The 27909-nt window shown below is 41.7% G+C and overlaps 1 protein-coding gene across 2 annotated transcripts; it reads right to left on the bottom strand.

Annotated features, from left to right (window-relative positions):
* Positions 1-162: 162 nt before the first annotated feature.
* On the bottom strand, positions 163-27909 carry LOC139292218 (myosin-9-like). 2 transcript variants are annotated; one of them, XM_070914449.1, is made up of 43 exons: positions 27740-27909; positions 22558-22748; positions 22294-22434; positions 21985-22141; positions 21417-21444; positions 20456-20549; positions 19998-20018; positions 18703-18795; positions 18369-18429; positions 17801-17902; positions 17360-17503; positions 16634-16729; positions 16430-16506; positions 16023-16217; positions 14415-14588; positions 14035-14208; positions 13166-13280; positions 12571-12761; positions 12134-12255; positions 11708-11777; positions 11437-11597; positions 11188-11296; positions 10114-10245; positions 9764-9970; positions 9541-9678; positions 9295-9418; positions 8515-8686; positions 8191-8403; positions 7641-7785; positions 7343-7549; positions 7143-7247; positions 6241-6393; positions 5535-5783; positions 5093-5305; positions 4699-4911; positions 4397-4558; positions 3772-3900; positions 3384-3472; positions 2998-3121; positions 2436-2644; positions 2029-2137; positions 1719-1891; positions 163-1210 (listed from the first exon to the last, which is right to left on the bottom strand). In XM_070914449.1, the coding sequence occupies exons 2-43, from the start codon at positions 22741-22743 to the stop codon at positions 1102-1104; spliced, it is 5886 nt and encodes a 1961-aa protein (XP_070770550.1). In that variant the 5' UTR covers positions 22744-22748; positions 27740-27909; the 3' UTR covers positions 163-1101. The 2 variants fall into 2 exon arrangements, with proteins under 2 accessions (XP_070770550.1, XP_070770561.1); XM_070914460.1 differs by lacking the exons at positions 19998-20018; positions 27740-27909 and having other exon boundaries at positions 17801-17899; positions 18366-18429; positions 22558-22755.

Genomic DNA, 27909 nt, shown 5'->3' on the forward strand with positions numbered 1-27909 from the left:
AGATACTTATTTTTTTAAATTGTTTTACACAGAAAGAGGATTGTGGATTTTGTCCCCAATGTCTTCATTCAAAATGACTTTAGGAAGGTTGTTTTCACAGCCATATGGACAGGAGGAATGATAACTACAACTTTTAAAATTGAGTTTACTCACGAGAATGAGGAAGGTCAAATGCATTTGATATTTGGTCAATTTATTGCATTAAGGCATTTGATAAAATATAGAATAGCCTTCAAATATTGGCATCAATATGTCATGTAATTTGTTTGATAATACAGTGATAGGGTATCATACTTAATCTAAAATGTGCAGGACTCAACTCTAGCAAAACATTCAGAGGCTAATGTGCCAATAGACCCCCACCCCCCTGCTGTGCAAAGCATAGTACAGTGAGAGCTACTACATGATGACCCACCACCAACAATCAATAAAGTGTAAAACCAGTGAGAAGTGATACATCAACCAAGCTATCATTCAATTTTTTCACCAACATTGCTGTATTTCTGGACTACACCACCTCTGATGAACTGAACAATTTCCATTCTTGTGTGTTGGCATTGTGCAAAATTGGTTGAGGTAAAAACATGACAGGATAACACAGTGAGAGGAAAAACATACAGTACAGATGCACAGATTTATACTGACACTAGCAAAGTTTGTAACTGCATCAAAACTCCCCAAAAAAAAGACCCATATTTGTGTGCAAAACAAGCATAAAATGTCCAGTGTTTCCCCCAAAAATGGTACAGTAACAGCACATATACCTCAAGCACAAATAAAATGAAATGGCAATTTCATTGGCAATGGCTTGTTACAAGAGCAATATTTTATGATATAATATACCCATTGAGTAGAAAAGTATGTGTGAAAGCTTTGTAGAAAAACACCACTCACATTCACGGAGATGTTCACAATTATTTGGCCAAATATAAATGCGTTATATGGAAAGCAACAGTAAGGCTATGAGATGATTGTCAAGGGGAATACAAGGCTAAATCCTCTCAGAAAAAGTCTTACTTGATAGCTTGCATGGTTAATATTTTACTATATCTGCATGTGGACTGTGGTCAATATAATATTTCCCTCTTGGCTCTCCTCCGGTCACTCAGCTGCAGGCTCAGATGCCTCAGGCTGCGCTTCCGCATCCTCATCACTGTCCAGGCCAGAGCGATTCAGGGTACGCCGCATATTGAAAGGCAAGTCCCCACGTCTTTAAAACAAACAAATTAACGGTTCAAACACGGTCAGGTGCTGCACAAATACTGCACACAAGTAGAAAAGATGAGGCATACAGTATTAAAGACCATAATTGAGTGTATAATCAAAATTGAAGTCCCTAAAGTTGGGGGACGTCCATGCTACAGATTTTAAATAATTGTTAAAGTCAAAACAGCAGAGGCAGAGATATCCTGACATTTAATCCTAGAATAGGTCACACTCCAAAAACCCTGGATCCTACTCTTCCTATTTAGCAACTTACTAGGGAAGTCCACCCATTTAGCACTGCACTCCAATAGAGCAGTCGGTGATTCGGGTGTGTTATGCTAGTTGCAGCTAATGAAGACATGAGGTCCGGTAAGATCACTTACTTCTAACCACACCCACCCACACCCACAGGCGCTTGAGTTACACTCTCACGACAAGTAAACTAATCTTCAAGTGTAAAATGAATGTAGTTGCCCTTTATCTAGAGAGGAAGACCCTTTGGAAGCCTCTACCTGAGCTTGCTCTTCAGAGTGCTGACTTCACGGTTCATTGCGTCTGCTGACTCGGCGGCATCATCCAGCTCCCTCTGCAGCTTCCTGCGGTAGGCGTTGGCTCGCGTCACCTCCTCCTCTGCCTCCTCTAGCTGACGCTTCAGCTGACGCATTCGGCTGTTCGTCTTCTCCACCTGCAGAGAGACGGTTCACATAGTGACAAAAACAACACAAGCAGTCTGCGAGGATCAAACTACATTGTAAGACTCCTCTCGTCTCGCTTTAACAATATGGAAATTAAAAGTAAAAGGAGATTAGTGATGAGGCTTACCTGGTCTTTGTATTGCTCCGTGTTGCGCCTCTCGTCATCAACCTGTAGCAGCACCTCTTTCAGCTTCTTCTCTGTCCGCCTGGCCAGCCTGGAGGCCTGCTGACGCTCCCTGAAATGAAAAGAAAATCGAATGCAGTGAGGAATCAGTACACAGTCTCGGGACTCTGGCAACTTTTTTTTGTACTTTAGATGTATTTATTAACTCTCTATCCATCTTTCTGTACTGAATCAGGGACACACAGACAGAATTACTGAAACCTTTAGGATCTAGGGATTCGTAAGAAATGGACTGGTCATGACTGGTCCAAAAAGTTCTGTTTTTGTTTGAAACACCATCCAAATTGTTTTTGACTGGTTCACCGACTGACCACAATATTTATCAAAGTGTCCATTGCACTGGCACTCACTTTGATTCTATATCGAGCTGTTCCTCCAGCTGAGCGATCTTGGCCTCCAGGGTGGTGATGGAGGACTTGTACTTGGACTTGATGGTTCCCTCGAGCTCCTGCAGCTTCAGTTTCAGCTCCTTGTTCTGGCGATCCAGCTGGGAGCGAGCCCCCTCCAGCCGCTGGGAGGAGCTGCGCTCTGCAGCCAGCTCTGTGGTCAGCTGCTCAGTCTAATGTCAGAATGGTATTGTTAAAGTACAGCGTATCCTGAAGTAGTGATCTTTTTTTTCACATTTTCTTCATCTTTGGTGCTCATTGCGGTGTTGTTTCTTCACTGCAAACCTCACAGTTCACCTAACAAGTTTTTTTTCTGAGGTTTTTGTCCAGATAAAAATAAGGTTTCTTTTCTTTCCAACGAACTTAAGTGTATTTCTGTTTATTCCAAATTGTTATTACAGATGCCAGATATATAAAAACATTCCTTCCTTTCCACTGAACACAAAATGTTTTCTCCTGATTGCAAATAAAAAAGGTAAAATGATCAGCTGTTAATCAACATGTGTGGGGTACCGTGTGTCTTTACCTGCAGTGTGCTTCTCTTCAGACGATCGTTGACCATCTCAGTGTTGAGCTGCTCTTCCTCCAGCTCCTCCTCCAGCTGGGTGATACGACCCTCCAGCCTCCTCTTCTCATCTGCCAGCAGAGAACTGGCAACAACAAGTGAGGAAGAGGAGTGATGGTTAATGAACAGAAACAAACTTGTAGATTTCCTTTAACTGTGTACACTGACCTTGCATTTTTAAATAAGTACATACTATATAGTTCCACATTACAACGTGTACATGTAGATATGCAGAGGAACCAAGCTTTAATATACAATTTCTAAGTTGTAATGGTTGCATATTTGTATGTATTTGTGGGTGCAACTTAAGTTCATGTGAAAACTGGCTGTTATTGTTTGGCTCATACTTCTTGCTGTTGCTGCTGTTGATCTCGTCCTGGAGCTCATCTCTCTCCGACTGAACTTGTCTCTTGAGTCTCTCTGCAGTGGCCAGATCCTGGAGGAAGCAGAAGACATAGAATATTAAGTGCATATTAAGATTTAAAGCCTGATACTACAGGGGCTGCTGGGACAGTTCGCTGTAAACAAGGAGGCAATTTGAGTTAATGACATACATTGGACTTGGTCTTAACAAAAAACGACTTAAAACGATGGTATACCAGTGACACCATCCTTTAATATTCCATGTAACATACCTCATGTTACATGGTCTATGACACTAAGAAATTGTCCACACCAGGTACTTTGTCTCCACATCCAGTTTTGAGTTGTTATTTTCCATTTTTACTTTCATACCTCCTGGAAGTGCAGGACGTCTGCCTCCATGGCCTTGAGCTTCTTCTCGGTCTCCTTGGCCCCGTTGACGGCTTCCTCTCTGGACAAACGCAGCTCGTCCAGCTCTCTCATCAGCTCTTTCATGTGGGCCTGGAGAGCGCACATGCAGACAGCAGTACTGAAGTTAGACACCCACCATTGTGAGGGCTTTTCCAATCAACGCATGTGACCACGATGACCACTTTTGTCATTAATAGTCAACAAGAGTGCCTAACTCACTCCTGAAGAGGCGGGTGCTTAAAAGGACGAATTTTCTAAAATTACTGGTATGTTCCCATACATAACTGAACAGTTTGGATTATAGATGAAAACTAATTTTATGTGTTTGACAATTTATCATAGCCAACAAACATGTAAATAGCATCAGAAAACATTAACATAACTTGCAGTAAGTTGTTTTCTAGTGTTAGTCTGTGTATTATAAAGACCTGTCAACTAATTTGGAAGTGATACAAGGCTCCAGTATTTGTTTTTTATTCATATCCATTTCCCAGTCAAACTATTGATTGAGTTATGGATGACCCAGCCAAACCAGTCTTTGGCAACACTTTTGCTTGTGTGGTGTGTGCATGCCTGCCTATTTTACCTGGAGTTTTTTCAGCTGTTTGAGGGCCTCGTCGCGGCCCTTGTTGGCAGCATCGATCTGGAGCTCGAGTTCTGCCAGGTCCAACTCCAGTTTCTTCTTGGATGAGAGCGCCTGACTACGCTGCCTGCGTTCATCTTCCAGCTCGACCTCCATCTCACGCACCTGAAGGACAGCAAAAGGATATTTAGTCAAACCATAATTCAGCATTTACTTCAGCAATTGTGAAAATATAATTTAATCTACAAGCCTGAAATGGTTTGTGAAAAAAACATCTCCAGACATTTTAGGTTTGTGTCTTGTACCTGTTTAACCAGCTGCTTCCTCCTCTCCTCTCCCTGCTCATCTCTGGCCTGCAGGTCTCGGTCAAACTGGGCCTTCATGGCCTGCATGTTGACCTCCAGACGCAGTTTGGCGTCCTCTGTGGCCTGCAGCTCGTCCTCCAGCTCCTCCAGCTGAACTCTCATCTCCTCCAGCTGCTGATCCATGGCACGCTTTGACCTCTCCAGCTCATGAACCTGTGGACAAGCAGGTTGCGTTGGTACACATTCAGTGTTCTGCTGAGAGCAATAATGCAATCTTTATTGTTTCTATAAAGCATAATAAAATGTTTCCAGGGTTGACTTTTTCAGCAAAACCAACGTCCATTCTAATCCAGACACAGCACATCTCATTGCAGCTCTCCGTGTTGTCTCTTACACTCTTGCCGACATCGTCCTTGGAGGAGACCAAGTCTTCCATCTCAGCTTTAAGCAGCTTATTGGCCCGGTCCAACTCATCTTTCAGGTCCGTCACGGTCTCCAAATCGCGGGCCAGTGTCAGTGCTCGCGTTTCCTTCTCCCTGGCCTCAGCCTCTGCCTTGTCGCGCTCCTCCGCATACTGAGTAGAAATTGTTTTCTCCTCGGCCAGCATCTAGGGGAAGGGAGAGACCGGGAAAGGGTCACACTGGTGAAATGAACAGATTAAAGATTGTTTGAGAAATCAATCTTGGATGCTACAAAAAGTGTTGATATCTTATATTTGATTCTGATTCTTTTCTTTTTTTTTTGTTTAAGACAGTTTAACAAAATCTCAACCTGTCAAAAGAAACATAAGCAGCCTTCTAGTGCAATATATGTCTTTGTCACTGTTGACATGATACCTGGTCAAACTTCTTCTGCTTCCTCTCCAGGTTGGAGACGATCTGCCTCAAGTGGTCCTGATCCACTATGAGGTCATCCAGCTCCTGCTGTAAACGGGTTTTTGTCTTGTCCAGTTTGTCGTAGGCTGCGGTCTTCTCCTCCAGCTGCTGCGTCACGCTGTCCAACTCCCGCAGGCTTCGCTTGCGTCCCTCCTCTGCCATATCCAGGGACGAGACCTCCTGTTCCAGCTTCTTCTTCATCTCTGTCAGCTGAAGACATAAAAGAAAAAAAAAAAAAAGAGGGGAATTAGAAAGACAAGAATGAAATGTGGGCAAGTTGGATGGTCTACTTTATTCAGTAAAATATATTGAGACGACTGAAAACTTTGACCTGCTGGTGGCGCTAGAGGAAAAGTCAGAGGTTCGCCAAAGTTATTAGAATTGAACCTCTAGGGAACTTAAATATCTGCACCAAATTTAATCTCAATCCATCCAATAGTGGTCCAAATATCTAATATGTCTGGACCAAAGTGGTGGACAGACCGACCGACAGACTGGCATTGCCATCCCTAGAGCTACGCCACTAGCGTGCCTATAAATACTACATACGTAAAGTTATTATTACTGACCTCTAAAATCAACTCTCTTGAATCAGACAGATCTGAGAACTCAGTTTTAATAACTGTTGATGTGAAATGTGAAACAAAGATAAGGGCTTCGGACCGACCTGGGCCTGCAGAGCGGAGACCTGCTTCTCCATGTTCTTCTTGCTCTCCTCCTCTTCCTCCAGCATCTCCCGCAGGCTGTTCTGCTCGTCCTCCAGCTGCCTCAGGCGGGTGGAGAGGGACAGCTTCTGACGAGTCTCCTCTTGGAGCAACTCCTGCATTTTAGAAAAGGATTAAAAAAAAAACAACTTGAGAAAAACCCTTTGAACTTGAGGCTTTTTTGCTCAGTTTTCACTGAATGAAAAGTAATGCTGAACTAGTTATTGGCAGTTACTGGCAGTGTCACCATTAGTGTACAGAAACTACCACTATATGACTTTTAATAGTGAAGAAAACGTTCAAAGGTGATAATTATCAGGCAAGATCTCAGGTCATAAGGAGCATCTTTTTTCATGATATCTTAGCAGATTTACAGACACTGGAGATATTGATGTCCTTGGAAAGTGTGAGTCGCACTGTATCTACAAATACGTGTATCAAGTCTGTGTATTTGACTGAGTTATGACTCAAAATGCAAAGTTGGGCTCCAAGAGTTCAAAGAAAGTAACATGTTGCCGATACTGTGTTGCTTAGATACTTAAATGTCCATCATCAATCCAAAAACAATTGTATCCCAGATTAAATAGGTACAGTAAGAGATTAGCTGCAAAAAGCCCACAGATTATTTTCTCAATTAATCGTTTGGTCAACAAAATGTGAAACATGCGCCTCACAATTCTGTAAATATGACATATTCAGACACTTGTTTTTTTCCCCCCAAAGATATTAAATTTACAGTGTAATAAAACAGAGAAAAGCCTTATTCAACTACTTGTTTCAGCTTTATTTGAGAATAGAAGACAGACAGATGAGAGTGCATTAGACATCAAAAAGAAGAAGTATTAAATGGTAGTTCTCTATGTACCTGTGTATCCTGCAGCTGAGACTCTGTAGAAGAAAGGTCTTTGCTGGATTTGATGTTCTTGCCCTCCGCTTGACTCAGCAGGTTGTTTACGTTGTCTAGCTCTGTCTAGACTCCAGATAGAAAGAAAATGAATCAGACACAATTTAAATCATCATCACACACTTTCCTCCTTTCAACCACCTACTCCGTCCACACTGTACCTGCATCTTGGCCATCTTGTCGGTCATCTCCTGCTTCTGACGTTCATTTTCTCCGTATTTGACCTGTAATTCTTGAACCTGGGATTCGGCCTTCTTGCGACGGTGTTCAGACTCCGCTTTGCTTTGTGTCAGAGTCTTCATCTCGATCTGCACCTCGTTCCACTCACTATCCAGGGCCTGCTTGGCTTTCTCCACCGACGCCTTGTTCTGCAGGAGCGACACACATGACGCATGTTACTGGTGTTTATTCAGAGGTTTGTTAAGCATTGGCATCTTTCTCTTCTGACCACTCCTTTACCCTTTTGGCCTGTTCCAACTGCTCATTGAGCTCGTCGAATGCCTGATTGTGTTTTTGTCTCATGTCAGCCATCTGCTGCTCGTGGATCTTGGCCTCTTCATCCAGATTCTTCTTCAGATGGGCGACCTCCGTCTCACGCTTGGACCTGAATGAACAAAGAACGAGATGTGAGAAGAGAACAGAAGAGAAACAAATCTTTGCATATATCGTGTTTCCCTCAAAGCCTTCCTCACAGACGCTTTGGACCAAAGATGAACAGATTGACCAAAGTGTTCGAGTATCTCAACAACTATAGATGGATTGCCGTGAAATTTAGTGCAGACATTTCCCCTGAGGATGAATCTTATTGACTTTGATGTCATGTCATTTAGCACCTCCAACAAGTCAGACTTTCCAGCAGGGCTGCTAGTGTGGCTACAGTTGATTTCAGTGTAGGGCTTCCCTGTACCTCATGTCAACACAAGATTCTGTCTCTTAAGTAATTCACAATTAAGTATTTTTCCAAAAAAAACAAAAAAAACCCACAAGACTACATAAGCTTGACTGTTACCTCAGCTCCTGCTGTGCTGCAGTGGAGTCCAAAGTGTCCTCCAGCTCAGTCTTCAGGGCCTCCAGCTCTTCTCCCAGGTCCCTGCGGTGTTTCTCAGCCTTGGAACGCGCCTGTCTCTCCAGCTCCAGATCCTCCTGCAGCTCAGAGATCTGAGCCTCCAGCTCCCTGATCTTCTTCTGGGCCGAGTTCTTGGCTGCAGCCTCTTCCTCGATCCTGGAGGTGAGATAAAGAGGAGGGATGAGATACATATACGATTATGACTCTAGGTCAGTCATCACAATCATCACATTTTTTAATTTTAATCTTTTTAAATGTGTTTTAAACCTGGCCAGTGCAGCGTGGAGCTCCTCCTCCTTCTTAGCCAGCTGAGCTCGGAGTTCAGCGATCTGGGCCTGCAGGTCTGCAATCTGGTCATGGAGCTCAGTGGAGTCTCCCTCAAGTTTACGACGGTTCTTCTCCAACTCCTGACGCACTTTCTCCTCTTTTCTTAGACGATCTGTGAGTGAGAAGACAGAAAAACCCGCATTTGTTATTTAGTAATTTGTGTAACGTGTAATTATTTTCATAAGTTAAAATACCACAACACATTAAAGCACTCAAAAAGTTTGGAGGTGTCATGGAGGGAAAAAAACCCCCAACAACATTATTTGTGAGCATGAATTATACTTTATATAATACACTCTTGATTTAGCAGTGTTTATGGAGTTTAGCCTCTTTCACTTTGCTCTACAATTTAATAAATCTTATTTATTATGTCAGATTATGTTCATATGTCACTGAGATTTGTTTGGGCAGCGTGAGAGCAAGAAACAGAGCGTGGAAGTGGGTATCTCACGCCAAAAAACAATATTAAATTGGGAACTCACACTAGTAATTCAAGAGCATCAATTACTAAATTGTGCAAACAGTTTCTTACCATGACATGCTCCATAAAAAGGGATAGTAATGCTTAAAAAAAGACCAACAAAAAAAACTACTAAAATTTGATTTCAATCAATGAAGAAAAAAAAATGATATTGACATAATTCATTATGAACCACACTAGTATGTTATTCAGGATGTCAACAAAACAAAAACAATAACAATAATGTAAACAATACTTGCCTTCCAAATCTGTGATCATGGCTTCGTGTTTATTCTTGAGCTTCTGCAAACTTTTGGACTTCTCTTCCTCCTCGGCCAAGTTGGTGGTGAACTCTGAGATCCTCTCCTCCATCTGTTTCTTCTCCTGAGGATATAAAATCCAAGAAATTAAGATTAATTGTTGTCTCAGGTGTAATGGCTCTGTTTTATTCACGCTGCACTTTTTTTGTCACTGGAACATTGGCTGGATTGTATTTTTATGGAGACCTTGTTGAGCTTGTTGTTCTGGTCATCCAGCACCATGATGTCCTCCTCCATCTTCTTCAGCTTGGCGTCCATGGTGACCTTCTCCATCTGAAGCTTCTGTCTGGCTGCTTCCTCCTCGTCCAGCTGCTGCTCCAGGTCCTGGATGAACAACGCAAACAATTTGCAAAAGTTAATGCACATCTTAAAACATCTCACATTCTGTATCCCACAGGATTTTACTGACCGTGATGTTCTGCTGCATCTTCTTTCTCTCCGTGTGCATCTGGGTGACCCTCTCTTCCTCCTCCTCCAGGCGAGACTCCAGGTCATGCAGGATCTCCTCCAGCTCCTGCTTCCTGGTGGCCAGACGGGATCTCATCTCCTCAGCCTCCGCACAGAGCTCCGTCTCTGCCTGCAGCTGCTCCTGAAGAGCCAGCTTCTCTGCATTCAGCTAGCAGAGGGGAGTCAGAGTCAAAGTGAGACGGGAAAATTACATCGCAGCTATGTAAGAAGATCAGATCTATAAATAAATCCATCCACTTTCACGGATTTAAAATAAACTGTAGATTAAGCTGACTTCATTAAGACTCTTACCTGTTGCTGCTTGGTCTCATATTCTTTGAGCTGCTCCTCAGCCTGCTGTTGTCTCTCCTTCACCTTTATCAGCTCCTCCTCCTTGGCCACCATCTCCTCCTCCTGCCGAGTCACTTGCAGCAGAGGCTTCACCTGGAAGAAGAAGTAAAAATGAATGTAAAACTAATGGTGATGTTTGGACTTTCTTGGGGTGGATGAAATGGCATGCTCACAAGAAACAGAGTAAAATGTATTTATTTCACATTTTTGTAATTATCATTACAGCAGTGCAATAAAAGATGAGTGCTGTACAGGCGCCCGATTGAGACGTCAATTTCTCACAAATAACATCAAGGTATGTACTCAAAAATCTACAAATCTACACCCAGAGCTACAGACTTTAGATTTGGACCCATGTAGGAACAGAGTTGCCTTGCAACTCGACTCGGACTTGTCTGCTATGCCTGAAGGCTTGAGTTGACTTGAGACTTAACTTGGTGATCCAAAAATGTTGAAAAATTGCTGTGTTGCGTGTAGTTCTACCTTTTGCAGCATCATCAAACTGTCACCAATAATTAAAAACAAAATGGGAAGAGACACAATGTCTCCATATCCTTTTACACACACACCTGTGGCTGCAGCTGCCGGCACCATGACAACATGGAGGAAACTCCAAATTCAGATAATCATTAAAAGATTAATTAGTCTATACACATAAATGAGTAGCTTAATAGTTCCCTTATTAATGTGCTTTTAGATATTACGGACCTTTTTTTGTTTTAAAATATTGAAGATATGAATATGTTGTCAGACAGGCAGCAACATTTAGCTGCCACTGCTCAGCTTTGTTCCTGATTCAAAATATTGTAATAATAAGTTTATAAACTTGTTTTAAAGTCTGCTGAGCAAGTAATTCAGAACAGGACTGAATTTATGTTTAAATGCCAAAACAAGTAAAAACAGGGTGCCATTTATTCTTATTCATATATTTTGATAGTTCTAATATTAACCATGACACTAGCATGGTTTAACTACCGCTGTCCTATTATTGGGTTGTCCAACAACAATGATAAAAAGCCTTCTTTAATGTCTTACCTTGGTGAAAAGCCTCCACCACTGCCAGTTCCTGAGTTTGAGGTAAGCAGCACAGTTCCTCTGGATGACTTTCATGGCGGTCAGCTGCTGCTGTCTCTTGGCAAAAGCTCTGGAGCAAAAAATGTAAATAACATATTTGCCATTTTGTTTCTCATCATGCATGTTATTTATTATTCAATCGCAGTAAAAGACTAAATCTGACGTACACAAAATATGTGCAATGTTATGGATCAAGTGAATCTTTCATACTTGCGGGCCACATATCCTCTGCACCAGGCCTGGAAGCTGATGATCACATCAGTGATCTTCATGTCCCTCTCCTCCTCCAGGTGGGCCAGGACTCCGGCTCTGAAGAACACTTTACTCTGACCGATGCGGAACAGGTTTGGGTCCAGCTCCAGAGCTTTGATCTGACATGAAGAGGACAGAAGTGACTCAGGGACGAGTCTTAAAAGAGACTTCAGATGGAGAAGACATTTTTTTGAACTGCTTACTTCTAAATTTGATTTATTGTTCTTACCATGAGCACGCAGGCTTGCTTGCCGTCCATAAAGCCCTTTGGGATGGAATTTGGAGTAAGGATTTCATACCTGAGAGACAGACGAGCACAATTACAATTACATTTTTATAATTAAACATGCCACTTTTTTAACAACTTGCTTTTATAGTTTCAGGTACATTCACTGTTGTGGATTATAAGTCTCATGTCGGCAGACTGGCTGTGAATGATCTGTTTTTGAGTGGGTAAAATATAAATGTGTGTCAGAAAAAGCTCTGGTGGGAGGATGATTACTTTATAAAGGGGGGGATAACGTGAAAGAAAAAAAAAACATATTTTAATGGAGTTGGTCTTGACGTACTTAAGTCTCTTTCTAAAAATGTATTGAAAAAAAAAAAGAAGAAAGAGCTTCACAATTTTGCAGATACATCTGCTGATGTTTGTCACCTCTGTCTGAACTCCTGGAAGACGATGCGGTTGGGGAAGCCCTGTCTGCAGATACGAATCCCCTCTAGGACTCCGTTACACCTCAGCTGGTCCAGAACCAGGTGAGGCTCCAGTTTACCTGCCTGAAGAAACAAATCCATAAAACACCTTTAAAGAGCTGTTTGGTTTGTGTGTTCTGTTTCTTTATTGTTTGTAATGGAAAAATCTGATAATTGTCTATTAATGTTTTGTTGTTGACTTTTTTTGGCAAAGCATTCAAGGCTCGTAAATCTCTCACTCTTTTCTTCTTTGTTAGTTAAACTTGTGTCTTATACATGTAGCAGTGTGCCAGAGCACATTAGTAGTTTGTTATATTTAAATGTTCCTTCACTTGTACGACAGCACGCATGCATCAGTTTCTGCAACAGCTTCAGAGCAGAGTGTTGTTTGCTCTGTACCTTCTTCTCGTGGTTGGGGATGATGCAGCGAACAAAGTTAGGGTTGGTGTTCCTGAGCGTGGCCATGAGGTTACCCAGCTGCTCCTTGTATAGCTGGCCCACAGTGCGGAACATGCCCTTACGGGTTTTGAACGCACCGTGCATGGAGTCCGACATTCCTGCCACCTTATCCAGGCCAACAATACGGTCCACTGGGAACAAAATCCATCATTATTTCTCATTATGAAAATATGTTTGTTTGTTACATCTTTTACATGTAGATAACAAATAACTACTCTGCTACCCTGACTGCAGCTCTTTTGACAAGAAACCAGAAGGCCTTACTAATATTTAAAAACTGCCATTGTGCGATTCTTCTGCCGTTTGTTCATTTCAGCATTTAAATTTTACTGGCAGTTAATTGAAGGTTATTTTAAGGTGAGAAATTTACTGTTGTCTAATGCACACTTGGTAGACCGGTGTGTAGAAAAATCATGCCAAAGATACTGTTAAATTCCTTCACACTGTCAGTACCAAGTTGGAAATGCCTCCAATTACATTTACATACAGCAGTGAGAATTACAAGGTTTTGGGTAAATTCAGCTACACCACTTACTGTCTCTCCACAGGTCAGCGGTAAACTTGTCTGTAGATTGGTTGAGCAAAGTGGCCACGCACTCATTCAGAGGATCCATGTTTTTCAGCAGCCACTCGTCTGCTTTGTAGTCCACCTGCACCAGAGGAGAGCAACATGTATAATGATCGAATGATAAAAGGTAACCACTAAACCATTGTCACTTTAAATTAACGCTGTGGTGCCCCACCTCATTCTGAAGCACAGTGCAAGCAGTTATGACGTTGACTTAAGTTACAAATTCAATGTATGAGCCAAACTTTGTACACTTTTAGCCAGCGGACCATGTTGTTACTTTGCAGCCATCTAGCAGTCCAAAGCAACGATGGACGTTCACTCAATTGTCAGCTACCTGTACTCTACTTGAGTATTTCAATTTTATGCTACTTTATACTTTTACTCCACTACATTTATGACAGATATAATTACTAGTTAAATTGCATATAAATAAAAGTATGATCAACTAATAGAATGACTCCATATATAGATCAAACTACCCAACAGTATATAAATCAACTCGAATTAGTTTCCCCTCCACCAACTACAACATCAAAATACTACATTTATGTTAATGCATCAATAATAATAATACACTAACAATATATCACTCTTGTATAATGAGTGCTGTTTCCTTTAGATACTTTAAGTATTCTTTGCTGATAATACTGTGCTAATAATGTCACTCATATACCTTCTGTAGGAATATATACAGCCTGTCTCGTCTTAACTGACTTAGATTGTCAAGAGGAAAAGCAAGAACTTTGCGTGCTTCTTTGGGTGGAAAGTCATGTCTAACTGTAATTGTACATGTTCGATATGTTTAAGTTATGTATTAAGTTATCGTCAGTGACCTTTCCAGCATAGTGCATAATGCAGAAATCAACGTCGTCCTTGAGTTTCTTGGGCTTCTGGAACTTGGGGTGCGTTCCCTGCTCCTGAACCACCTTCTCCACAAAGCTCTTGTCTGTGGCTTTGGGGAACCAGCACTCTTCATCCAGCAGAGCCAGGATGCCTGGAGGACCGGCCTGTGACCAACGGAGGGAAAAAAACAACAGGACAAACACACATCAGTCTGCAGTTCAAAAGGAACCGTGTGCAGTTACACACCTCGACTTGTTTTACACAACTGTTTGCTGCAGAAAACGCAGTAAAGTGTTACTCCAGAAACAGACACCGTCGGTGTTGTTAGTATCGAGTCTTGTCGAGGAATTATGAGTGGGAGGCAACATACAGGTTTTTCAATGAGGTCGATGCAGGGCTGCAGGTCGAGGCCAAAGTCGATGAAGCTCCACTCGATGCCCTCCCTCTGGTACTCCTCCTGCTCCAGGACGAACATGGTGTGGTTGAAGAGCTGCTGCAGCTTCTCGTTGGTGTAGTTGATGCACATCTGCTCAAATGAATTCAGCTGCAGGAGAGAATTACAGAAACCATCACTCGATGGACAGAAGATTAATCTGCAAATCTTTTTAAATATAAAATCCAGTAATTGTGTATTGCAAAAACACACTTGCTTCTCAAATGTTTTTCTTTATTTTCCATGTTTGTAAACTGAATCTGTCAGTCAGATCACACAAGGACTATTTTTTGATATTTTATAGACCAAATGACTAATCAATAAAAATTGATAATGAAAAGAATCACTAGTTGCAGCCCTAAAATGAATATACAGTATTTACGGTTATCCATAGGGGGGCTGGTTATTTACTATTGCTACTTTAGACTGATCTGTAGTTTTAGGCCAGTTGTCTTGTTAGTCGTATTTTTCACAGAAATGTCTTCGTTGTTGAACAGTTGAATTTTCCCAGAGGACAAGCGTTTTCTGACTGAGCGTGAGCAGAGCTGAGTGGTTTGGTTGCTCCATGTTTTTTAAACTTTGAAAAAAGTCTCAATTTACCCAGAAAAGCAAATTAATCCCACTTAAGGTGCCATGTGGAGTTCTTGTAAACAAAAGTTATATTTACATTGAGTGTTACTCAACTTAGTAAGTATTCTAAATCCTGCATTGTGTACATCCATGTTTACTAACAGGCGGTCTCTTTCTTCCCTGCCTTTGATAGCACATTGCTGCATTTCTTGGTGCATTACTGCCACCTGTTGATCTGTGGAAGAATGTGAAACCATTGCGTGGAAAGTTTATTGAAGAGTAAGAGCAAACTCCTCAGAACAAGACAGGTTTGTTCAGCGTCTGAATTTTGACATCTATCTGTATCTGAAGTCTGACTATTACTTGACTGCATCTTAAATCTATCTTTGTCAAACCAGCCCCAGATCATTCTGGTCATACAGACTTTTGGAAGGACAGCACAGCTCAAATCTTCCTTTGGCATCATCGTCATCATGGAAACATCAGCTGTGGCAACTATACTTCCTCACCCCCCCCTTGTTGTACTAAAAACTGTTTAACTGCTGTTACTATTGCTACAATTTTCCTCTCATCACTAATAAGAGAGAAACATGAGCAGCAGCTGCCTGTTCATCAGGTTTAACCTGTTGTGTGTGTCAGGGTTTCTCCAAAGTCTTACAGTACAGGGACTTCGTTAAAGACCCGACCAACACAGTACAACCCTACAGGTGCTTTTAACTATTTTGCCTGATTGGACCTGCGGATTCATTTTTATGAGGAACTGGGCATTACGCATTCACTTCTTGATTGTGATTTGAAGCCGCCTCTTCTGATCTAATTGAACTGACACCACTACAGGATGCACAGCATTAAACAGACTCTTGTTTTGCTGACATAAACACACTGAGTGGCCCCATCAGGGTGCTGTCTGATCATAGAACTAGAGTTACAATGCATAACAATCATAGCCAATCTGTCGAGCCCTGAAAACCTCACCTCAAAGATCTCGAATCCAGCGATATCAAGGATGCCAATGAAGGAGGCTCCTTGTCTCTTGGTCTTGTCCAGGGCCTTATTGATCCTCAACACCAGCCAGCGGAACATCCTCTCGTAAGAGGCTTTGGCTAAAGCCTGGACAGCAAACTCAGCCTGCTCCTGGGTCTGGGCCTTCTGGACATAGTCCCTGCCAACCTGCACAAAGAAATACTCCAATGTCATCCTCCAATACTAAAATGAACATTACATGGAGACTGGTTCACAAATAGACAACAAAAGAAGTGGGGAAAAAAGGGTCAAAAATGTCTCTCAATGTCCAGACAAGACATCAAATGACAAGCAAAAAAAAGGTAGAAATTTGCATCACAAACTATGTGGCTCTTTCATGTATTGGTTGCTATGCCAACCTTGATTCTGGGAGACAGGATGGCTCGTGTGAAGTCGGTCACATTGATGCTCAGCAGGTGACACACTTTCTGGGCAGCTGGGGGTGAAACATGGGGGTCATATTGAAGGTTGTTGGGAAGGTTTGAGCAAATGGATGAGACAGACAGCATGCGCAGAGGAAATGATGACGACAATGATGGTGTGCCTGTGTGAAATGTGTGTACCGGTGTCGTCAGGCATGGAGGCCTGGTCAGAGTGACGCTCCTTCTTGAACGTCATGTTCCCCAACTGCAGCACGGCCGACACCACCTTCAACAGACCTGACAAACACACAGAAGAGGTCACTGTGAGTTGCAGAGCAAAGAATCACATGATCAATAATATGTGTCCCCCCATACATACTACCCATAATCTCACCCCAAAACACCCCTGGAAAATTCATGTAAAATAAGATATTTCAAAGCACACTCCTTGAGAGTTGACAGATTAAGAAAAATGTTACACCTCTCATGCTGTTTTACATTCACGTAAGTTGTTCAAAATAAATACCATTTTATTAAAGTAGAGCTGCAACAATGTTGATTTATCGATTTGTCAATGTAAAATTAGGAAGTTTATCTGCAACTTTTTTGATGAGCAAAAATTAGATTGCTGGTTTTTATGTTTTTCTTGTCATATGACAATACTGCCCAAAATTACAGTCTCTCACCAAAATGCATTGTGTGATTCCTGGAGCTCTAAACGTGTTGACACGTTTTTATGTCCATGTTTACCAGTTTGCAGTCTTCTTCTCTGTCTTTGCTGGCGCATTATATTATTATCATATGTTTGTGTGTTATCACCACCGGTTGATTAGTGGCTGCATGTGCAAACAAAGACTGCTCCATAGTTACTCGAGGTCAGAAACTCACAGTCTTATAAACAAGTAAAAAAAAAAAGATCATAGGTACCAATTCTTTCCTCCTCTGGGATGCTCATGATCTGAAAGGCATCCATGGTCTCAGTGAACAAGTCCTTGTCCTGCTGACCAGGAATCGTCACGTTTCCATTGGACAGGAAACTGTACTTGCTGTAATCCTCCAGACACAACTCGGCTAGAGAGTGAAAAAGAGGAGAGAAGACTTGTTAAACTGAGACAGCTTTTCATGGACCTTCTAAGCTCAAGCTAAACTTCCGCACTATTGTACTGCAGACACTAATAACTGAAAAAGAAATGAGAAGCTGAATTTTCAATATTAGTGGATTAAATCAGTTACTTCCTGTGTTTCTCAATAAGTTGCTTGATAAGTGTATTGGTTCTTGAACTGCAAGTCACGTTCAGCTATCAAGAAGCCACATTTATTTCACTTCTTTCACGTAGCCTAGTTTGATGCTGTAATAAAATGTCTCACAGCGCAGCTTGTCCCCTGCTCCTGTCAGCATGTAGTAGAAGACATGGAAGCTCCTCTCCTCTTTAGCTTGTCGGACGGCCCGAGACTTCTCCAGCAGATCTGGTAACATTTCGGTCAAGGACAAACAAATGCAAAAGCCAATACAGCAGGACAAACAGCATCTTTAAAATGTAGTGCAGACACAAGGCTGGACAACCAGCAGACCTGAAAACTCCAGGTTGTCTTTGTGGTAATGTGACCACCATTAAAGGACAATTAAAAACTGAAATGTACAGGGCCTGAGGTTCCACCAGCACCTGCATTTTTACTCAACCTTGTGGCCCTGTCTTATAGAGGGGGCCTGTGTCAGAAACTACTTATAATATGTCAGTTGATATTAAGCTTACATGATAAATATCCTTAAATGACTTTGCTGAATAAGCAAACCTGGTGCAGCGCAGTATTACAGGGACTTCTGACTGGTTTCTGTCACCCTTTGAAAAAAATGTGCTGGGGGCCACCGAGCAGGTTAATCCAGCTCTGTACATAATCATTTAGAAAGTAACATATCTTTAAAAAAGGATGCAAGTTTCAATGTTGGCTCCAACGATGTACCCATTGACGTCAAAGTTGATCCTGATGAATTTTCCCTACAAGAGAAAACAAAGCAACTAATTTTGTAATGCAGCACTAAAACTAGTAAAACTGGTGTTTGAAAGGTTGAATACATTTAAAAAAAAAAGAAGCTCAATCAGCTTCTCACTACAAGTCCAAAAAGTTAATTTCATATGAAAGATTTCTGTATATGTGTGTTTTTCTGGGCGGGGCTTTAAACGTATGCTTCTTAGACATTAATTTTATATTATCTAGAAAAAAATGTAGGGAATTGAAATAACGTTTTAGGTGCTTCAAGTCATTCTTACAAATCTTGAGGAGTTGTCGTTCTTGACAGTCTTTGCATTGCCGAAGGCCTCCAGGATGGGGTTTGCTTGCAGCAGCTGTTTCTCCAGTTCCCCCTGACAGAGACGACACAGTGTCAGAGCAAACTACAGACTCTTCATCATGACCAAGCTGGACGTCAGTCAAGCAAGCGCAACTTTAAAATCATGCATTTTCTTGCAGCGCTGCAGATCTTTAATTTCTTTCTATGTGCAATGACGCATTCAAAAGATTTCAGGCTGCATATTCATAAGAATGACCTCAGGGGATGTTATCATTGCCGAATCTCGCTCTCTCTCTCTCTCGCACACACACACGCACGCACACACACACACACACACGCACGAGAATCCTGCACATTCCAACACACATTCCCGCAGCACAGCAAGCCCACTCAAGCACAAAAACCCTGTAAGACCATCCCTGTCCATGCAGGCACAAACAGGAGAACACAAGAAGCACACAGGCCGGTTAACCAAGATCCCCCAGAGGAAATGCAGGAGTGTATTTCACCTCAAACAAGCTACTAACTACTACATAACAAAGACAAAATCAAGACTGACCAGATTGAGGGAAAAAAAATAGCTGCTGGGTGGAGTGGGATACTTTCACCTCAGGCACAAACACTAAAGGTGTATTTCAGCATGTGTGAGAATAACCTCAGATAAGGTTACTGCTTCACTGCTCTGCTGCGTCGCTGAGCAGTTCACTGCCGCCACGGAAATAATTGTTACCGCAGACGTATCTCTTCATCCTCTGAACCCACACCAGACTCTTTATTAAACATGGAAAACTTGTTTTTGTATTTTAAAAGAAACTATTCAACTCATATCTAAAACTTGTGAGGGGTAAATCTTCTTATCTTTCTTCTATCTGTTGTAGTGAAAACCAAAATGTAAAAATATCAAGGCATGGTTTATTACACTGTTTGGTTTTTGTACTGATTTAAACAAACGAGACATGACGTGTTAATTTGTGAGCTTTAGAAGTGCTGGAGGGGGGGGTTGTTGCTTTGGACAGAGCCTAGCTAGCTAATGTTGCCCCCCCATATCTAGTCTTTATGCTACTGGCTTCAGTTTCATATTTAACGTACAGACATGAGAGTGGTATCGATCTTCTTGTCCAACTCTTTGCAAGAAAATGAAGCATATTTCAGGCTATATTTAAGTAGATTTGAATGCATTTCCTTGAAAACCCAGACAAAGACAATAAAATGTTTCCCGTTAGTAGAGTAGTGGATGTGCAAACAGTCAGACACCATGCGTATGGATGAACTCACATGTGACAAAACTGCACTGCCCTGGAGAAGAGGTGAGAAAGGAGAGAGTTCAACACATTTGATATCAACTTCAAACACACAAATTACGTAACTGCAGAGGAAACCTGGTGTCAACCTAGTGAATTATGAAGAAGATATTTATCAAACATTTCATGTAAAGTCTTGTGAAACAACCTACAGATCAACACACACACGCACACACGCACATATTCACTTCTGTGTTCTGCTTCAGTGTAAGTCAGAGAGGTGAGGCAGACACGTCGAGGCCTGAAGGAGGAATGTGCAGTAGTCACCACACAGCTCGTTCAGGTAGACTATACTAAAGAAAATCAGAGGAGAGGAAAAATACAAGGGGGGGGGGGGGGGTGTCCATCGTGGTATTTCCAAATCTTCGGATGAACCATCAGGAAAGAATCAGAAAGAAAGAAGGAAATGAAAAAGAAAAAGTTTTTACTGACCTGGTCTTTCTTGGACTTGAAAGATGAGGCAACATGGGCAAGATACTGAATGACTTTCTTGGTGTTTTCTGTTTTCCCTGCTCCTGATTCCCCACTGTAGAAAAACACACAGCACATAGAAAGATTTAGACACATCATATGAATCAATCATCCGCGGTCAGTATATAGAACAACATGGCGGGGGCAGTACTGATCCTGCTGCATTAAAAGCAACACATGACAACGCAGGTCTTTTAACATAGACAGAAATATAAAACAAGTAATATGTTTCCAAGATCTAGAACAAACTTTGAACCTAAATTTTTTTATACAACATGGGTGAGAAAAGCTGCAAGTGCCCAACAACCTGACAAACTCTATCTGCTGATAAAGATCATGTGACGTGATCAAAAGCTCCAGAACTGAAACTAAATAAAGCTTCAGGTGAGATTGTTTTGTCAAAATATAATGTAGCTCAATGAAATTTGACTTTAAATCAATAGGATCAAACAAAAATGTGCAAAAACAGGCATTTTTATTTTAGCACTTAGCACAGTTACCGAGTACATCTTTCAACACAATGGACGCCTTGAATGCAGCATTTTCGTTGCCGAGTACTTCAGACGCACGGTGCATTGTTTGTGCTTTTATATTGGGTTAGGTAGTAACGAGTGGGACAGAACAAGATAAACGTCTATGCAAGCGCTGAAAACAAGTATGATATTGCAATTATTATTTTAATTGTAGTGAAAACCAGGACAATTTGGTAGTGAATGTTGAAAACCGGGACATTTTAGTGTTTTACAGATATCCATCGGGACTCGGGACACCCAGCTTAAAACTGGGACAATCCTGGACAAACCAGGACGCCTGGTCACCTTATCCTACAACCAATAGACACTGTATGAATCTGACCACTAGAGACTGCATACTCTCCTAAACTAAGTTATTGTGAAGATACCAAGACAAGAGAGTAACCTACGTGCAGAGGATGGACTGGTCCTCACGATCTGAGAGGACGAGAAAGAGGAAAAAAAAAATAAAGTTGACATAATAGAAAAACACAAGCAGCTGAAGTGAGAATAATACGACATGTTAAACTCTACAGTTTCTGTTGCGTGAAAGCCATGTAACGCTGAAATGATTGGTTGATAAATCTTTGTTGATCGACAACTAAATATCCGATATCTATGAAGCATAAATGCCATTAATAACATTCTCTAAAAGATATATGTTTACATCACCATGAATTAAAAATCTTCAGGTTTTAAACAATGCAATTTAAAAAAGGTCACATTGGACTTTTGGGAAATTACGATGGACATTACTCACTATTTTCTGATATGTTTTAGTTTAAATGATGTCATTATTAATTGAAAGTGTAACTAATCGTTAGTTACAGGCCTAAAACCATGTGTGTGTGTGTGTGTGTGCACATATCAGCGCGGACACACTTCTAGTCTGAGTGTTGTAAATATACTGCAGAAAATAATGTCTCATGTCAACATTGTTTTTCTTCAAAGATTCTTTCAAAGATGCAACCGCGGTACCCTGCATCATGCTCCTGTAGGCTGTGTCCGTGATGGCGTAGATGTGAGGGGGCATCTCGTGTCTCTTCTTGCCCTTGTACATGTTCACGATCTCCTCAGTGTAGATGGGCAGGTACTTGTAAGGGTTGACCACCACACAGAAGAGGCCGGAGTACGTCTGGGTAAGACAGAAGAGAGAGAGTTACTGTCAGAGAGGAGTGTTGATGCACACCATCAATACTGAAGGGAGATCTGTAACACGAGATCCTCTGCAAACACAGATCCATGGTGCCGCTACATAAACACGTGGATCCATCCACCCAAACTCACGTAGATGAGTCCAGAGTAGTATCTCTCTTTCAGGTTGTGCAGCACAGAGGCCTCGTTCAGGCAGGTGAGCTCCGCCATGTCCTCCACCTTACTGAACTTGGGTGGGTTCATCTTCTGAATATCATCCTTGTTTACTTTCACCTGAGATTCATAGAGAGAACACAGCTGTGAGAGGGGCTTCCTGAGCGAGACGCAGATAGTGGAGACATTGTTTTCAGACAATCATTTCAGTTCATAATGCTAACAGATGAACACATCCGTCACCTTCTTGCCAGAGTCCGCCAGCTCCACCACACACTCCTCTCCTTGCTCCTCCTTGACGGAGCCGGCCTCGAAGCCCAGCTTCTCAGAGGGGATCCACACCAGCTTCTTGGTGGCCCAGTCGGCCTGGGCCATGGGGTTGTTCACCCCACTGCGGTCCCCATACAGGAACTTGTCTGCGTCCGTCATGGTAGCTTCAAGAGAGAGCAAGAGAGCTTTTAAACAAACATGAAGACTTTTACAATAGCCCGACCTTCCAAAGAGAGAGCTAGCATTAAGGCTTCAGAGGCAACAAAACATTTCAAATAACTGATATATACTTACTGTGGAGATGGCTTCAGATGCCATATTAAGTTTTACAAAGAGACCAGACAAATCTTAACTCCTGAACATTGCAATGCATCATTATAACAGTCCCGGTTTTCACTTCACACCAACAGATTTAATTTATTCTTCACAAGGGTTCAAAGGCTCAATTATTCATTTATGAATCCATAAAAACATTGAAATCACAGTGCCCCCTCCCCAATCAACTGATGCGGATTACCGAAACGCAGGAAACAAAAAACACCCACAAAATAAAAACAACCCAAAAGAAGATCTAAAGAAATTAAAGTCCCAGTTTCCCAATTTAGCACCCAACATATTCAGATGAAGCAGAAAGAAGTTATTCACTAGTTCTGTTATTTTGCTTTAATTTGTTGGCAAATTCTTACAGGTGTGGCCGACCAGCCTCGACATAAACTGCCTTAACTCATCAACTCCAAGTGATCCTACAAACATTTTATGAATAAACAAATCCACAAGAGGTGCAAAAGAATCAGAATTCAGATTAAAAAATCGTAAAACATGGGACGTCCTGGAGGCCAGGGCAGTTTAAGACACCGACACAGTAATCTCAGGCTTTGTTGCATGTCATCCCTCCTCTCTTTCCTCACTTCCTGTCATTTCTCTCGCAATCAAATTAAAAAAGGCAAAACGCCCCAAAAACATTTCTTTTTTTAAGATTTCTGTCCTAAAAATATAATAAAATGAATATTTAAAAGGCCTCTGTAGCCTTGGTGGAGTTATTACCTTTGAGTGGTGTCCAGTTTTTAAGTTGTCTTGTCAGAGAGGTGTAACTCTATAGTTCTCTTTTTCCCACCCTCCATTTACATACAGACGGAAAATTATAAACACCTTTCAATGTAACGTGCAACATTGTGCAAGAAGTAAAGTACACTTTGTGTGTCCTGAAACTACAGCAGCCTCCGTTATTGCTGCTCGTCATGCAACTTAAAGTGTCACTTGTGTCATGTGTGATGATGAGTGTGTGTTTAGTTTGCATAATCACTTTTCATATAAATATTTAACTGAGGTGTGTACACCGACATTAAAGCAAGGTGATGAAATGTACTATACAGTCAGGAGGTAACATGAGGTACAGCACAAGTTTGGGCACATTACCACCTCGACAGCTGTTGTTTCACTGCATTATTACGAGCATGCAACCTCTTAACTCTATGACTTATAAACCTAAAGCTCTTAAACGTAGACAAATGTGGAGATTGATAAAAACTCTCTGTAGTATTACCAATCCAAACATGTTTCACTTCAGTCCTTGCCGGTGTATTCATTTCCTGAGGCTCAACACGGTCAAAACAAAACAATTAGTCACTTTCCACCTGAGCTCCACAGTACGACTCTCACTCTCCACATTTCCTCTACCTGTCCATCCTTTATTCCCCGTCTGACCCACATTCCTTCCTCACCAGCTCATTACCTAGAATTCCACAAATTCCTGACTCCTTCTCCCACTCCTCATTATCCACAACTCTCTCTTTAGAGCCACAATTTCCGTCACAGGTAACAAATGGTCAGCTATTACGTATCGTTCTGCTTGAGGACAGCGAGACGGGCTCTGTGCATTTAAAGCCTCCAGTAGTGTGCAAGTTATGTGAAAGGTCGGCGGAGGGATGCTTTGCAGTCAGAGAGGCAGGCAGGAATGTCGGGAGCAAGTCCGGGCAGAGAGAGAAATGTCATTATTCTCCCAGCCACACCCTGGAGAGAGACTCGATGCCTCGTCAGAAGAAAACACCCTCAAAAAGATCAAATCCATTACCTCCATTCTGCTTTCACCAAACGTCATGATGGACTCAGTTATTGTTTACGGGATAATCCCCTTTGGAGATGCAGCACTAAGTCGTTATGTTTCAAAGAAAACTAAATTATTATTAATATAACATGAATTCAGGAATATTGAAGTAAACATTACAAAGAGCAGCTTGATCTCTACTAAGAAAAAAGGCTACTTTTTAATGATCTTAGAAGTTGTGGATTTAATATGCGTCAGTAAATTACTCCAATCAACGGGAGCATGTTTGTGTTGAGACTAAGGTGGTGGTTCCTATTAGCCTTTTTTAATTTGGATAAAAAAATGTCTTCTTGCAAGTTGACTCAACTAATAAAACAAATTGAGATGAGTTGTGAGCAGCTCAGCCAAACAGTAAATGTCCCCTCCTTGGATTGTTAGAAGAACTATCCAGTATTTCACATAAAAAACAAAATTTGAGACTAGAGATTAGAGAGAATATGAGATAAATGGCTGTAAAAACTCCAAATAAACTGGACACTTAAAAAGAATGCACTTAAAAGTGAATATTACAACAATCTTATGGCATTTAGCCCAAACCGGAGCCTCAAACGTATACATCTGCATAAACAGCATTACAATAAACAATATTGACATCATCTGAAATAAGAAGCAGCAGCTGGGCGACAAGCGGTTTCCAGACGTTTGAAGAAAAACAATGTTCGAGCCTCTAAAAAGTAAAACTAAGGTGTGGACATTTTTTAGACAGGAATATCATTCCTCTTCATTTCTTAAGGATTCCTATACAAGTCAAGTCCATTTCATCCTTCTACTGCAAAATATTATAATATAAATATACTAATTTGCCTCAGCCTTAGAGCCTCAGTTTGGAGAAGGAAAAACGTTTTAAAAAAAGACGTAAGACACCTCAGGAAACTACAAAGAGAATTCACATCAATTAAAACCAAGGTTTTCTCTTTTCAATCAAAGACAGCGTCATTTATATAAGTGCTCATAAATGTTTGTATATGAATGTTTGCACAGCAGAAGTTCAGAGCAGCTGCCTCCTCTCAGGGAGAGGATAGAGCATGCGAGGGTGTGTGTGTGTGTGTGTGTGTGTGTGGAGAGAGATAAAAGACATAGTGTGTGTGTGTGTTTATACAGTGAGGGATAAAGGGATCAGTGCACAAGGTGTCATCTGTGTCCCTCTTAAGTTCATTATGTGCTCAGACTCTTGAAGATCAGTGGGGGAGGTGGAGGAGGAACACAGTGACATTTCTTCTGGTTTTATCATGTAGCACTAAAATCCTGCAAAAGTGTGTAAAGCTGCAGTATTCACAGAGGACAGAGACGACCGACAGCATCACGCATTTACAGTCAGCATACGAGGGGCTGAATGCATCATTAATAGTCAGGCTCACGCCTCGAAACCATTAAACACGAAGCCTAAAACTTGTGACATTCTCACGCGTGTGCACCTCGACTGTTAAAAGCTATCCATGGACTAACTTCCTCAGGAAGTTGCACAAACTTTGCCTCTGCACATTTTGACACGTTGTGGTTCAGAATGACAAGATGAACTACTTCAATCTTTACATCCACCCTTCCGTATCGACTCCTATCATTCGAATCCAGAGCACGCGAACCTCTGCTGAGGTCAGGACGAAGAATCAAGTCTTAGCATCTGACCCGGAGAGTTTTCCCACAAGGATTTTCCACCAACATGTCTGGAGACAGAATCAGTCCAGATCCCCTCACCTTGTTAACCTCACAAGCTTTTGGATTTAGTTTTCCCTGCGGAAGCATTCGTATTGTCTGCATGGACCTGTTTAATCTACGTCTCTTGTCTTCTTTGCGTCTTATCGTGCACGTTTTCAACAGCATCTCCTGTTCTTGGCTGCCAGTCAATCCCCCTCTTTATCCCTGCCTCCGTGGCTCTTACCTAACATGGAGGGCACGAGCCCTGCCACCTGCAGCCCGGCTGCAGAGACGAGGCTGGTGGGGTGAGGGACCGATAAGAGGTCAACAATGTGGTGGCACTGACGCTGGGGATTTGTCAAAGAACGAGTTCAGTCAATGAGAAGATGTTTCAGGGCGGAGCAGGATGGGTTATGTAGCTGCTCTGTATGCTGAAGACGTGAAACAGGTGGGAAAAAAAAGAGGAGAAAAGGCAAAGGCAACAAAGATGTTTGTATTCAACTTTATGTATATTAAAAAAAGGTGATGAGAGAGACTTTTTATTGCTCCAGACAGCGCTGTTTAATATCCGGGCTGACACCAAAAGAGGAAGACCAGCAAACTATTTTCATAAGTAGAAATATGCCCCAGCTAAAACAAACAACTCATGTCAGATATAACTGCTCATCTTCACCACAAAGACAAATCCTCTATGTGACTGTATGCCAATTTTTGTATCCTGAGGGTAGACACACAGCAGCAGGGTGTGTTCAGTTTGTTTAATGAAAGAGAAGTTAAAAAAAAAAAAAGGATCATCTCATGCAAGCCACCAGACAAACAAAAAGACAAATCACATGGCAGGATCCAAACTAGGTAAATACAACAGGCATAAGCTAAAGTCTAAACAGTGAATACCGGAGATGAAAACATGAATTTTCATACCACAGGATGGGCCTGTTTTTCCTGTCCTGATATGCTGCTGCTGTTGTCACTGCACATATTATCATTTCCTGGTGAATAAAGAAAACTGAAGTTGTGTCTTTATGGTACTAACTAAACATAAGAGTATTTATTTAACTTTTAATTTAGAAAACAGTTTATTAGTGTTTCTGATATATGACAGTTAGCTGTCACAATTATCAAACAGTCTTGACTCAGCAAAGGTCCTAACAGAAGGTTTAATCAACTTCAAAATGCACAACGTATAATGTAAATACAAATATTCAGAGGTGGTAATTGAGCATGCGCGGGTTTAAAGGGCTCCCCTGTGCCCCCTGATCAGAACACCTGGCCAGGTGCGCCACATTTTAACCAAATTGATTTCTTCTCATCTTTCTTAAACTAAAATCTAAAAGTGTCAGCGCGCAGCAGCTCACAGGACACAGTCAACACCACCCAGCTCTCTCTCCACCTGCAGAAACAAACGAGAACACACACCTGGTTTTCAGCTGCAGGCACTGTAGGTGAGCTCGGTTCGTCTCTCTCTGTGTCCGTGTCAGCAGCAGCAGCTGTGTCCTGCTCGACGACACTTTGTTCACAAAACACGCAGCTGCGGGGGAAGAAGCCTAGTCTCTGTCTCTGGCATGCGGTCCAGCTGCTCAGGCGTG

Source organism: Enoplosus armatus, chromosome 2 (genome assembly GCF_043641665.1).
Source record: "Enoplosus armatus isolate fEnoArm2 chromosome 2, fEnoArm2.hap1, whole genome shotgun sequence".
Lineage (NCBI taxonomy): Eukaryota > Metazoa > Chordata > Actinopteri > Centrarchiformes > Enoplosidae > Enoplosus > Enoplosus armatus.

Coding starts and splice junctions, on each gene's coding strand:
- LOC139292218 (XM_070914449.1), bottom strand. CDS start 22,743: ATGACGGACGCAGACAAGTTCCTGTATGGGGACCGCAGTGGGGTGAAC. Junction 10,246..11,187: donor GGTGGAGGCTTTTCACCAAG/GTAAGACATTAA, acceptor TTCTTCTTCCAG/GTGAAGCCTCTGCTGCAAGT. Junction 1,892..2,028: donor CGGAGCAATACAAAGACCAG/GTAAGCCTCATC, acceptor GTCTCTCTGCAG/GTGGAGAAGACGAACAGCCG.